The 13,085-nt window shown below is 35.7% G+C and overlaps 3 protein-coding genes across 4 annotated transcripts; 1 reads left to right on the forward strand and 2 right to left on the reverse strand.

Moving 5' to 3' along the window:
- Nucleotides 1-52: 52 nt before the first annotated feature.
- LOC124186854 (probable malonyl-CoA-acyl carrier protein transacylase, mitochondrial) lies at nt 53-3,300 on the reverse strand. The gene is made up of 2 exons (XM_046578903.1): nt 2,494-3,300; nt 53-1,658 (listed from the first exon to the last, which is right to left on the reverse strand). The coding sequence occupies exons 1-2, from the start codon at nt 3,267-3,269 to the stop codon at nt 1,217-1,219; spliced, it is 1,218 nt and encodes a 405-aa protein (XP_046434859.1). The 5' UTR covers nt 3,270-3,300; the 3' UTR covers nt 53-1,216.
- A 685-nt stretch (nt 3,301-3,985) lies between these two features.
- LOC124186855 (surfeit locus protein 1) lies at nt 3,986-5,986 on the forward strand. The gene is made up of 5 exons (XM_046578904.1): nt 3,986-4,358; nt 4,523-4,644; nt 4,913-5,113; nt 5,380-5,553; nt 5,651-5,986. Exons 1-5 carry the CDS (start codon nt 4,134-4,136, stop codon nt 5,862-5,864), a joined length of 936 nt encoding a protein of 311 aa, XP_046434860.1. The 5' UTR covers nt 3,986-4,133; the 3' UTR covers nt 5,865-5,986.
- A 56-nt stretch (nt 5,987-6,042) lies between these two features.
- Nucleotides 6,043-13,015, reverse strand: LOC124186850 (G-protein-signaling modulator 2). 2 transcript variants are annotated; one of them, XM_046578895.1, is made up of 7 exons: nt 12,641-13,015; nt 11,618-11,986; nt 11,394-11,536; nt 10,987-11,226; nt 10,346-10,817; nt 10,223-10,246; nt 6,043-9,365 (listed from the first exon to the last, which is right to left on the reverse strand). In XM_046578895.1, exons 1-7 carry the CDS (start codon nt 12,689-12,691, stop codon nt 8,760-8,762), a joined length of 1,905 nt encoding a protein of 634 aa, XP_046434851.1. In that variant the 5' UTR covers nt 12,692-13,015; the 3' UTR covers nt 6,043-8,759. The 2 variants fall into 2 exon arrangements, with proteins under 2 accessions (XP_046434851.1, XP_046434852.1); XM_046578896.1 differs by lacking the exon at nt 10,223-10,246 and having other exon boundaries at nt 12,641-13,014.
- Nucleotides 13,016-13,085: the final 70 nt, after the last annotated feature.

Genomic DNA, 13,085 nt, shown 5'->3' on the forward strand with positions numbered 1-13,085 from the left:
TTATTTTTAAGTTCTAAGATTTCCCTCAATCTTGCCTGTTTTTCAGTGCTAATGTTTTAGATATAAAAAAATCTAACACCCGGTGACCTATTCATCTAAGAAAATTCCCCAACTTTTCCCAGGTTCTCCAAATTTCAGACTGTCTGTCAACCCTGATTCTTTATGCAAGGGAACAATTCACACACTACTGTGATAACTATTGAAATTATTATTATTATTTCTGAAATAAAAATCACTATCGAGCTGAACATAATTCTTACCAAGTTTTGGTTACCAAGTAATTATCAATAGCGAAAATTTCACTCGTGTATTGTTATATTGTACAATATTCAAATACACTTAAAACTTTGGAAAAAATTTTCGTTATATTTTTAGAATCAGATAAAGTAGCTCATCTCATACTTTAAAGATACTGAAGAATCGAAATATAAATCATGTTTCTCCTCAGCAGGACAGAAATGAAAAAACCACAAAATTATTGATATTCAACTTTTACTCTCTTATGACTCTTTACTAGTCACATTAAGTCCTTTTCCTAATGCCCGATCCAACTGAGGATTTGTAGGGTAACTATGTATTTAGATTTAGATATTTGCTATTTAATACTTACGTAATACCAGCACAACGCATACCGTGAAGATGCTTGACACGATCGTACAACAGTTGCAAACTCATACTCCTTATATTTGTGTTTGTATATTTGTTGTCTCCTTTTGCCTTGGTTTAATGCAAAATAAATAGTGTTTTCAATTAAAAAATTGTTTAATAACCTTCTATCTCCCATGAATTCACACTATATGTAATTTAATTTGAAGTGTCTCTTACCTGTTTGTTCGAATTACTTACTAAAGGAGAGCTATAGGATTTATATTAGATTTAGTCCAAATCAAATGAAATACTTGCGCGATTTCACTATAAATTTCTTTTTCTTATTTTCATTCTAACGCAAATACCGTATATTTTTACAAAACATATTTACAATCTTTTAAAACAAATGTCGTATTTCTGATAAACTTAACGACATTTCAGCATGTCTACACTTACATAATTACCTTTCAGTTGAACGGGTAAGAACACATTGTCACTTTAATTTTTGGTTCGAATACCACAGCAATTTTATCTATTCTGTTGTACGTGTATTTATCACTGTCAACAATCGCCAATTTGCTCAAAAATGAGTTTACCTTTTTAGCAACCGATTACGTTTAGTTCCAAGTTAAATAATATAGCAAGAATTACATGCTTTGGCATTGACGAATCTTAGAAGTGTCTTGAGTGTCCCACCTGAGCCTACATCAAATGTTCTCGGAAACGGAATTCCTGGTGGTCTCATGTACAAAATATGCATTGTCTGTTCCCACTTAACTGGCGATATTATTTGCTTAGGTAAGTACCTAATAATTTGACTCACATTCTTGTATTTCTTTCCATCGACATTCGAATGTACCGATACTCTGGGTTCCTCAAACTCAATTGTCCGGAGAGCTTTCTTAAATATATCCAATGACGGGATCATCAACGAAGTATGGAATGCCCCAGATAACGGAAGTCTCTTCATGTGCCGAAGTCCCATGCTCCTCCCATTAGCTTCTACGTATTTCAACGCCCCTTCGCTACCAGCTAATATTTTCATATCAGGATGCAGGAATATTGCAACTCTGCGAATGAAAATAAATCTTCGTACTACAATTTGATAGGTATTCAAATTAAGACAAAAACTTGGCGCATTTTTGTAAGAAAATGATAGATAGATTTGCTCGTGGAACTTATATATTCTTTTTTAGTATTATATCTTCCAAGGAGGTAGGAGCGTTTCTCAACATTTTAGTATGATATATTGATCAGAAAAACTTAGAATTTGAATTTCGCGATAGAATGATGTTTTTTAAACGAAATGTAAATCATCGATGATGTATTCACCCACTTTTGCAGGATAATGTTTAAATTCTAGGACGATATTCTGGTTTTGATTCCCAAAAAATTATGAATGATATCAAGAAATGCAATCTCTACAGATCTCATTGTAAAGATGAAAATGTAAATTACATGTAATACAGTAATGTGAATAAAAGAAAGATGGTGATTCAAGTGAAAATTTCATTCAAAAAAGTTAAAATTATACAAGCTGACGTTAGTACTGTTGATGTAATGAAAAACTTTGTAAGAAAAACATTATTTCACAAGCCTAGAATTACTTTCAAGGAGTTAATTATACAAAATACTTAGAATGATGTTCGTAAGATTATTGTAACAATGCATTATCAGAAAATTTCCTAATTTTATTGCGTCGGAATTGTCTGAAATTTGTTTAAACACATCGAAGCTGTAAAATGATGATTGTGATTTTAAAGTAATACACACATGATGACGTTAAGCTGCATTATGATTAACTGATTTTCAAATAATTTTAAAGTTACATAATATCGATTTTTCTCCGAAAACCATCGTAGCATTAACGTTACGAACTTCAACTTCAAAATTCTGATTCGCTACCTGCATTCTGGCGTAGGATCCCCGACATCCATTGCCCAGTTCTTTGCTTTTTGGCATATATCAGACATCTTAGCTGCGGGTGTGTTATGAACGGAAAGCATACCTTGAGGGACCAAATTGGCAGCATCTTGCATTGCAGCAGCTCTGACGCCGACCAGTCTCATGCCATCTTCGAAGGTCATTGCGCCTGAGAATATCAAGGCGGTAATTTCGCCGACACTGTATCCAGCGCAAGCGATGCAAGTGTCTAAGGCCCTGGGCCTGTCGTCCCTTAGTTTTTCTAGTGCGGCTAAGCTTTTGACCACTGTTGCAGGCTGGTTGTACTCAGTTCGATTCAATGTCTCCTGTGGACCTTCGAGGCAAATTTTTAACAGGTTGTAACCCAACGCTTCATTGGCTATTTCAAAGAGGTATTTCGCCTCAGGATATTGCAGGTATGGCTTGACATCCCCAACCTTGATATTTCCTTGACCGGGAAACAGGATTATTGACGTTTCGGTTGGGTTTATGTTTGGTCGTTCGGCATGCTGGCCTTGTACGTTTGGGATGCAGTTTTCCGGGTAAGCACTCGTTGCCCATCCCGAATTTTCGGCAGGGTCGTAAATTGTAGCGCCCTCAAGAAGCTGGGATATTTCTGACGACTTTTTATCTGTGGTTTCATGATCCCCGGTCTCAGAGGGCGGTTTGTCACTCAGCGAGCGACTCAGCATGCACCGGGGTAACCGGAATAGGTTAGACCGGCTCGATATCGCTCGGTAACATGTTCCAGGAAACATGTTATGGTCGGTTAGGAAATAGCGACTGTGCGATCGTACAGTGCCTATTCAAACCAACGAGTGAACACAAATTGCTTATTTATTATTTAGAACACAGCGTATCCTAAAAAATGAAAATTTCGTAGACCGCTATGGCACTATCAAACACTTTACACCGCGCAGTAATCACTGAACTGAACTTCACGCTGAACTTGCAGCAGATCGAAATTCGATATCGCCCATCGAGCTTACACAATGCAGGGTCTGAAGGAGGGCACTCTCTGATGGACAGGCGTTCAAAATGTGGTCAAACTCTGGATGCAAATGAGGGTACATAAAATAACCGACGTAGCGCTAATTGATACTAAGTTGGGTGATGAAATCACACTATTATTATATATCTTAAACTATATTCAATTGGGCAACTTACGTTTACAGCGCTACCACTATTAGATCCCCACTTCTTTGGGTATGTTCCGATAATAGCTCCCGTTGCGCGTTGTTACAATCTTTTATTACTTTATCTTTTTTGCGTCACCGAGTTCGTGAGTAGCTCTGCTACTTGTGTATGCTCTAAGCTCTGTTCTGTCCTAGGGAGTTCTTAACACTGCCAGCCAGCTGATTTCGGAACGCACCCCTTGAAACAAACGAATGTCGAGATGCGCAGTATCGGAATGCGAAAGTATTGTACGCTTAGCAGCGCTGCCACGCGGATGGGATATATTGAGCCATCTCAAACTTCAGACTTGGATAGCAGTTTGATCTCCTGGGTCTCGAGTATTCATATTCTGAACAACTTCAGCCCATGAAGACAACTCAGACAACGCGAAACGAGCAAGAATAGATAATAAGTTTGTCCGTAGCCGTTCGGAGTGTTCTTATAAAATGAATTTAGCTGTATCTAGAATTGGTTTACAATTGTCGAATGTATCGAATGTTAGGCATTTATCCCACTGTTTAAAGGGGCATTTAACTAGATTTGCAACAAATGGCAACTCGGTGATAATATTGAGAAACAAGTCTACCAGATCTAACCTGCTATACGAAAATCGAAAACATTGGTTCGTACCTAAAAAAGAAACCATCGGGGCTTACGGATGGTTCTTATTGGCGAGTAACTAGTAATTTTTTTAACTTACTTCTTTTCCACGTCTCCACATTTCAATAATCAGTAACCTAATATTCCTTCAAATTACCAAGTCTAGTGCCAGTAACGAAAATTTAATTTTGAATCAAGACAAGTATCTCTAATTAACTGTGTATTACTTTTTCAGAGTTTACCTGTCTTCTCGTTTTGTTTGGGATGCTGGCAAATTGAAAGGCGCAAATGGAAGTTGAACCTGATAAAAGAACTCGAGACTCGAACAACCGCTGTGCCTGTGCCTCTGCCTGATGAGTAAATAGTTTCAATTAAACAAGGATTATGAAGCTCGTGGCAAAACACACTAAAGTTCTTTGAAATGAATTAATTCAATCGAGTTTTTACCTACAAGTCTACAACCTTATTAACTTTGCACAAGATTAAATAAAACTTCTTTGATGGCTTTAATGCATTATTGAAATCAACGTTGGCATGACTACTAACTTCAGTTTAATCGAAGGTTTAATAATCAATATTGGTATTTTATCTTTAAGTTCATATATTTAATTCTGTATACTTTCAGCTTCGAAAAATTACAGACGATGGAATACCAACCTGTTACAGTTAGGGGACAATTTTTACATGATCAGGAATTTATCATAGGCCCAAGGAGCTTGATCATTGACGGCGCCCCTGCTAGTGGCGAGGGAGGTGGCCTTTTAACTCCGGGTAATGTTCGCACTGGATTCATGGTCATCACACCATTCAAATTGGAGGGCAAGGAGTGAGTATATTTTCTGTAATTTACTTGTTATTTAATCACTGATTTTAATCAATGAAAAACAAGTTGACAAAATACCTTGTTTGTTCCGATTATAACATGAAAAACAAACGAAGCATAGTGTTTACATAAAAGAAATCTGCAGTTTTGTTCGTTTTGAAAAACAGGAACCCCTCCTTGGATCCCCTCACCTTGTCTTTCATTTCAAGGGACTCAGGTCTTTTAAATTATGTAAGACAAATTGGTTCTCATGAAAATTTACTTTCCAGCGAAACTATTCTGATAAATAGGGGTTGGGTACCATTGAAAAAGCGATATCCTGAAAAGAGACCGAATGATAAGGTGAATGGCGTTGTTGAAATCACGGGAATTGTTCGTTTGAATGAAGCGAGGCCACAATTTTCTCCTAGGAACAACCCAAAAGATGGTGCTTGGTATTACAGGTAAAATTGATAGTGAAAAACTGTGAAACGAATGATTACTGATAACTAAGTTCTTACACTGAAATATCTTACTCAAAATTTGATATCTTCTCTTCAGAGACCTAAACGCAATGGCAGAACTCGCAGATACTGAGCCCATTTACCTCGACTTAGTTACTAATTTAGGCACCGAAGATGGGCCGATTCCCAAGCAAACACGTGTGACGATGAGAAATGAACATATGAGCTACGTCTTTACTTGGTTTACGTTATCGCTGATGACTGGCCTCATGTGGCATAGAATGTTTATACGCAAACTACCTCTAATTTAAGTTCGGTTTACTGTAATATTGTGCAATTTGTACGTAATTTCAATCCATAACAAGTGACATGGAGTAAGATATTGTAAAAAAAATATTGGTAGATCATTAAATTATTATGATAATCCATCACATATATGAAGTTGTAATTTTCTCCTTCTAGTAGCGCTGTAAAAAATTAACCCAAAAGTTATGAAAAATTACATTTTTATTTCCTTATAATTCTACAGTTTTTTATTAGGTAAACGCATCCTGGAATGTATTTTTCTTACTCGTGTTGGTTTTTGTTTGCTTGACGATTAAAAATTAGATTTGGAGAATTAAATATAGAGAAATAAAATCAGATCTCTACTATTCATAACTATATCTACAATTGCAACAGTTTGGTTTGTTCAAGATATTGGAACATATATTTCATAAAAATATATCTTTTAGAGTAAAATTAGGATTACTTGTTACAAAGTGTATAACAATTTTTTTCTCTACTAATAAAAACGTAAATATTTATGCTAGAAGCATAATATATGTACGTATAATTATACATATTCTACAAATTTTTTAACCTTTAATTGCATAAGTTTTATTAGATGGCTTCTTATAGCCAGAACAGTGAATTATTACCTTTATATTACATTTATTGAGAAAAGAATTTGTTCATTTGAAGAAATTCTGCGAGCATTAATTGGGAAATATCAATGAGATTCCAATACCTTCTTATTATTACAATTGAAGTTTGTTTATATAATTGATCAAAAAGTTCGTATACTAGTCAGTTAGATTATCTTTGAATTTCTAGGAGTTTAGGAAAATGAATTATTAATTTACCTCAACAATGGAAGTTTTACCTTCACTATTACGGGACCCATAAATTTCGTGAATCAAAATGCTTCTTCCTGCGTTTAAGAATCGATTTCTTTTCATTTGCCATCTTAATTAAACACTCGTTCAGTCTTTGAACAAAGTCCACATCTCAGAACTTATTTCCAGTAACGTGTTATAAATATATAGCAGGCATAAAAAGGCATTTGCTTTAAAAAGTTTGATTGTTTCGTCTATGCATAGTTCGCATTATGAATTTCATAGCTTTACAATAAAATTTAATCCATATTGGATACTATAACTTGGCGTGTTGAATGACAGCTAAACAGTTAACATGGAGAGTAAATTTCATCTGAAGGAAGAAACACACATTTGGTTTACTCTCAAATTTAATTTCTTTGCCACTTAAGTTAGCGACAGGGCTGTAAATATTTTAATGACAACTATCTCTGAGTATATTTTTAGCAATAACAACAAACAGTAGATTGTGCGTCCTAATTATTAAAATATACATGCGTTGGAAAAACTACCTCATTCGAAAAAAAATTACGGAATACGAAAAAGGATTCTTTACTATATATTCTCTGTGAAGAATAAATTTAATCAGTACTTTGGAACGATTAATAATAAATGTAATATGGTATTTTATTTAGTGATCTTAGCACCGTCAAGACAACACTACGCTATCCGATGGGATTTGTCTATGAAGATAACTGATTACTGCAAATGTCTACTGTTTTGCATGTGCTTTCATCATGTAATATCCGGAGTGGCATCAAATGTTAGTTTGAATTTTATATAATGTTTCAAATCAATATAACGAAAAGTAATCGAAATTTAGTATAGTAATGAATTCGGAAAACTGCATTGAATGTACATAATACTATGTATGTACATACCACCAATTACAAGGGCGAATACATATTTTTACAATTAAGAAGCCGGATTTCTAGAGTTAGGCTGTTGAAGAAATTTGCTGACGCTCAAATGGGACAAAAAGAAAAAAAGAGACCTATTACAGACAAAACGTAAAAGTAATAAATTGATTAACTTACTTTTCATATTAATAATACTACTTTAACTATATTAGCTTTATGGCTTTCGGTTCATTCGATTCCTGCATTGGATATAGGTACATATCTAGTAGTACCTTTATTTTTTACGTTTGAATGATAATCCTTATGCACTACTCTTTTGGATTGTGAATGAGAAACAAAATATTCAAGATTCATTGTAACGGTGTTGAAAAAAGTCAACAAAACCGATCAGTATCCTACTCCACATTTTTCTAACGTTTTCTACATATATTTTACTGTTAATAGATTTTGTCGCAGCATTTATACAATTTTATACACATCTATCACAAAGATAATTGTAATCTCTTGTGCAGTACTCTGACTTACATCTCAGTATATGTCCGTTTATCCAAGAGTCTCATGATACTTTTTTGGCACGATTTCAATGATAAATAATCAATTATTAGGTGGTTTAAGAAATTTGATAGTGTCGTTTGATTTTGCTTTCCATAAAAGTATTATATTTGGTTCACGGCACTAGTAAAAAATTTTCACCATAACCTTGTGACAAAATATCTCCTTTTGATGTAAATAACATGGAAGATATCAAAACGTTTCTTTTTAATGTGACAAACTGTGGTAAAGAGGCAAAGTTGGGCAGAAAACAAACCATCCTATTTGAAGGGTCGAAATGCGATTTGGACAGGACACAGAGTTTCAATTAAACTTTAGGGAGCACCACACAATTGTAGCTAGAAGAAAAGTCACCCGATTGACTATTTCGTGAAAAGAGAGGAAATTAGCATGCGAGAACTTATGAAGAATCTATTGTACAAATTTTTATCGACCACCTAGCCATTGATTACATTGTAAATGTAACATTTTTGGACATATCATTTGTAATCACCATGAGTTGATTTTTACAAAATTCAAATGGTTACACCGAAAATTTTTAGTTACTCATGTTGATTATACAGTGGTGATACCTTTCCAAAATGTTATTTTTTCAAAGATTGCTTAGTATTAATTTATTATTATTTTCATCAAATAGTTGGTATACTTACTTACAGTTTTAATGGCCTTTTGCTGGTCCAGAAGCTCGTTGATCTTCCATGCGACCAGCCTGCAGTCTCTGAATTAGGGCAAACAGATCTTCTTCGGGTACGGTAGTTCTTGATGGGGTGTTGCCGTTTCTTCTTTGGTTTTGTTCCTCCTCTGCATCGTGTAATGTTGAAGCAGCTGGCAAAGGACTACGTTGATCCTCTAAACGTGAGCCTTGGCATCGCACCAACATTTCAATAAATGAATCATCAGCTTCCTGCCCAATTGGCTGTGGGGGAGGCCTATTCGCTGACTGATTGTTCCTGTTTGTATTCAATCCTGGCAAGCAAGGCAGAGTTACACGCTGCTCATCCATTCGCTTACTTTGCATTCCAGCTATTAGCTCCAGTAAATCTTCTCCTTCTTTCTCTTTTTCTGGAGTCGCCACTCTTGGCCTGGGTCTCGGTTTTTGATTGGCATTTAGCACACAGCGCTGATCATCCATTCGACCTGATTGAAATCGTGATAGAAGTTCGAAGAAAGATTCTTCTTCTTCTTCTTGCGAAGGCTGTGGTGCGATTCCGGCTCTAGCAGGCAGAGGCTCACCCATATCTTTTTGCTTACCATCTGGAGTCAACTGGATAAAAATTTGGATAATGAATTACAATAACTTCAGATTGTATACATGATGGATAAAGGGAAAATTCATCAATTTTCAGTCAATAATACATGTTGATCAACGTCTTCGTTTTCTGAAATGTATAAGCATTGTAACATTAGCTGAATCTGAAGGTAGCCAATTTAAATCTTTTGCGATAATGGTTTTACTTGAGTTGAAGATGCTTTGCACAAAATTTGAAAATGCTAATGTTTAATAAGAGGTTTAACAAGAATTGTTAGGAAAGCTTGACGTGTGATGATTTTTAAAACGATATGTTTTCATGGTCTAAAAATATTATTCTGTTCTGACCTTTGTTTTCTGGTCACAAGAAGTAAAGTAACACAACCTATAGAGTTGGGCCATACATTTTTCCTGAACTGATCACCGGAAAAATAGTTAAATTGACTTACAATTAGCTATTCCATCCATACCGTCAATTACTCTAATTAACAAGGTTATTCGATATTTCTCAAAATTATAATAAAATGTTAAAATGAAAACTGGTACTGTTCTTACTGAATAACTTTCTGTTATTCAATACTCAACTTTATGTTGCCTTATAGATTCTATGCATAATGAATGGAACAACAAGATAGGACAAGATTGGAGAAAAAATGATATTTGTGAAATGTGTGCAAAGAAAAATTTTCAAAAAAAAATTTCCTTGATATTGCCTTGCAAAGAAAAATCACTGAGGTTTTTTGACAGTTATTTTCTATATTACCAGACTCTTCGAACGTTGTATTGTTTACTGAAAATTGGTAGTTTTACTTCTATCTGGTTATTCTACATATTAATAGACAATAATCTTTGTTCAAAGAAGAAAGTATTACCGGTTCCATGGTCCTTGTAAATAACTATATGCAAGGAAATACCGAATAATTACAATAAATTCGGTTATTTTAGAACTATTTGCAGTCTAGAGATGCATTGAACAGAAACATTCTATCGCTCACCTTGATCAGATCTAGATTGTCCATGCTCTGTCTTCTCAACCTGTATCTACCTGGCGAAGTAGCCGCTATAGCCGAGGCTTTGGTCGTTGGGATTAAATGCATTCCGTTTCCACTCTCCGCTTCTCCGTCGCCTTTTTCTAAGCCTAAAAGCTTCTTCAGATCGGTAACGTTCATCTGAGCGGTAGCCTGACCCATTGGATCGTTCAACTCTTTAGAAATATTCAAATGTAGGCTGGCAAAGTGCAGCGCTTTCTCATGGTTACCCATTGCTGAGTAAGCATTTCCCAACGACCAACAGGCTCGACCTTCTCCAACTCGATCCATCAGCTGTTGCGCAATGGAAAGATGACGGAGATGGTAGTCTACAGCAGCTTGGTAATCGCGGAGGAGCGTGTAGGTATTGCCAAGGGAATAACACGCTTGTGCTTCTACCGCTCGGTCACGCAATTCTTGAGCAAGGACCAGCGTACGTCTGTGAACAAATTTTGAATTTTAATTATTTTAACATGTAACTAAGTAACGCACCCTGAGAAATTTTGTACAGTTCAATAGCAGTTTCTCTGAAAATGAGTCAGGAGTTATCAACCTGTGGTATAACAAAATTTCAAAGTTTTTCAGGCTTCAGCCTGCTGATAACTTACTTGTAATGTTGAGCTGCTTTTTCAAATTCTCCGAGAAATATATGCGAGTTCCCCAAATTGCTGTTGGCTCGTCTTTCCGCAGCTTTATCACCAAACTCTCGTGCAATTTTTAATCTTTCATTGTGGTAATGAATTGCTTGTTGAAAATCACCCAGCAAGTAAAATGTGTTTCCCAAGTTTCCACATGCTCTTCCTTGTGCAGCTGTATCGCTCAACTCTCTCATCAGCTTCAAATTTTCTCTAGGAAATCACAATTGTTCAATCAGGTAATTGGATACTAAAATGTTGCCACTACTGCAACGCATTCATTTCAGAGCAAAAAATATTAAAAAGCCGCGGTATCCAGTACGTATATAATATTACTGAATTTGAAGACAAGCTATTCTATAGATGTCAAAGTAACATACTCGTAGTAATGAACAGCTTCCTGAAGACACTGTCTAACATCCTCAGGAAATTCTCCTGGATCTTGCTGTCCGACTCTGCCAATTTGTTTACCCTTGGCGTGATAAACATTTCCGAGATTGTAAAGAGCTCGACCTTCGCTGAGCTGATACATAAAAAATGCTTGATTAAAAATGAGAATGCATAAGAAAGGAAGAGCGGAACAGTGGTGAATAAAAAATATTACCTTATCGCCTAGTTCCCTCGATATTTCTAAATGCCTTTTACAGCATATCGTAGCTTCGTCAAACTTTCCCATAACTTTCAGAGTATTTCCAAGATTTCCGCTCGATTTAGCTTCCCCTAATTTATCTCCCATAGTTCTTGCCAATGTTAAATCATGGTTGTGGTACTGCATTGCTTTGACGTAATCGCCAAGATAAAAGTAAGCATTTCCAAGTTGGCTGTAGATCGCGCTCAACGTTCTTAGGTCGTCCGTTCCAGCCTGTATTGCTGCTTGAAAAAATGCAACACCTGTGCGGCAATCGCCCTCCTTGCAAAGACGCTCGCCTTCAAGGGCCAATTCCAAACACATGTTGCTATCTCCCCCGCTATTCTGTAAAGGACAAACTCGTTTTATGTTTTTACATAGTTTAGCCAATTAATTAATGTTGGTAAAGTATTAAAAGCAACGATTAAACGCTAGTTATAAGGTATTCTTCTGCATTTACTCTATTTTTACCAATTTATTGAGGATATAGAGTATATGGCAATTTTGCTTCACTTGAAATTGTTTAGTAGAACAGCAATATTGTTCCTGTAAATCTCATAATCCAGCTTATTGTAACGAACATAAATAGGGTATCGTTCTCTAATTGAAAATCAAATTGTTACGTAAGTCAAATTGGGGTTCAGAGTTATTTTGACTAGAATAATGTAACGAGACGCATGATGAGGGAGATTAAGTTTAGTTACCGTTAATAACAAGTGAATAAACAAAAAAAAATAGTAAAGTACTTGATTATATTAATTTTTTGCAGGAATAAGGGGTGAAGTTTAATTTTCATTTTGAGAAAAATGCAAAGTGTAAGAGGAGTAGGAAGGCCGTGGTCCTATGACAAGTGGGAAAGAATTCTCTGTGAACAGCATGATAAATGCCCATATGACTCAGTGCACGTAGGTAAGGCTCATATATATATATATATATACTGAAGAATTTAAGTGACAAGTGACAAATAATGAGGTAGAAAAGGACATGTGATTCACTTACTTGACCGTCTACTGAGAGATTTTCCGCGCTCGCACTGTGAGACATTTTCATTGGTCGAGTACTAGCAGGTTATAAGGATTTTCGAAGGTAAGAATAAACAATTTGTTATCTGGCGACGAATTGTTAAGTGTAATTTGACGTGAGCTAAGCTTTACGTGTACGAGACACTCCCCTTCGTCAATAGATCGTCAATTAGAAAGGTCGAATCAATACAGTTTAGCATTTTTTTTAGAAATTATCTATTAGTTGTTGCGGTAAATAAAAATTATTTATTGTTACACCAAACACTCTCACTTGTTTACGGCAAATTCACACGGATATCAACGCGTCACCCTAACCGCGCATCGACACTATGGCGCGTTTGCGACTTCGCGTACAATTTCCTATTCAATTTAGTTTGGGGCCGGCTTGTAGTACGCATCACTGTAACCAGACGGCTCTGAAT

Source organism: Neodiprion fabricii, chromosome 7, assembly GCF_021155785.1.
Source record: "Neodiprion fabricii isolate iyNeoFabr1 chromosome 7, iyNeoFabr1.1, whole genome shotgun sequence".
Taxonomy (NCBI): domain Eukaryota; kingdom Metazoa; phylum Arthropoda; class Insecta; order Hymenoptera; family Diprionidae; genus Neodiprion; species Neodiprion fabricii.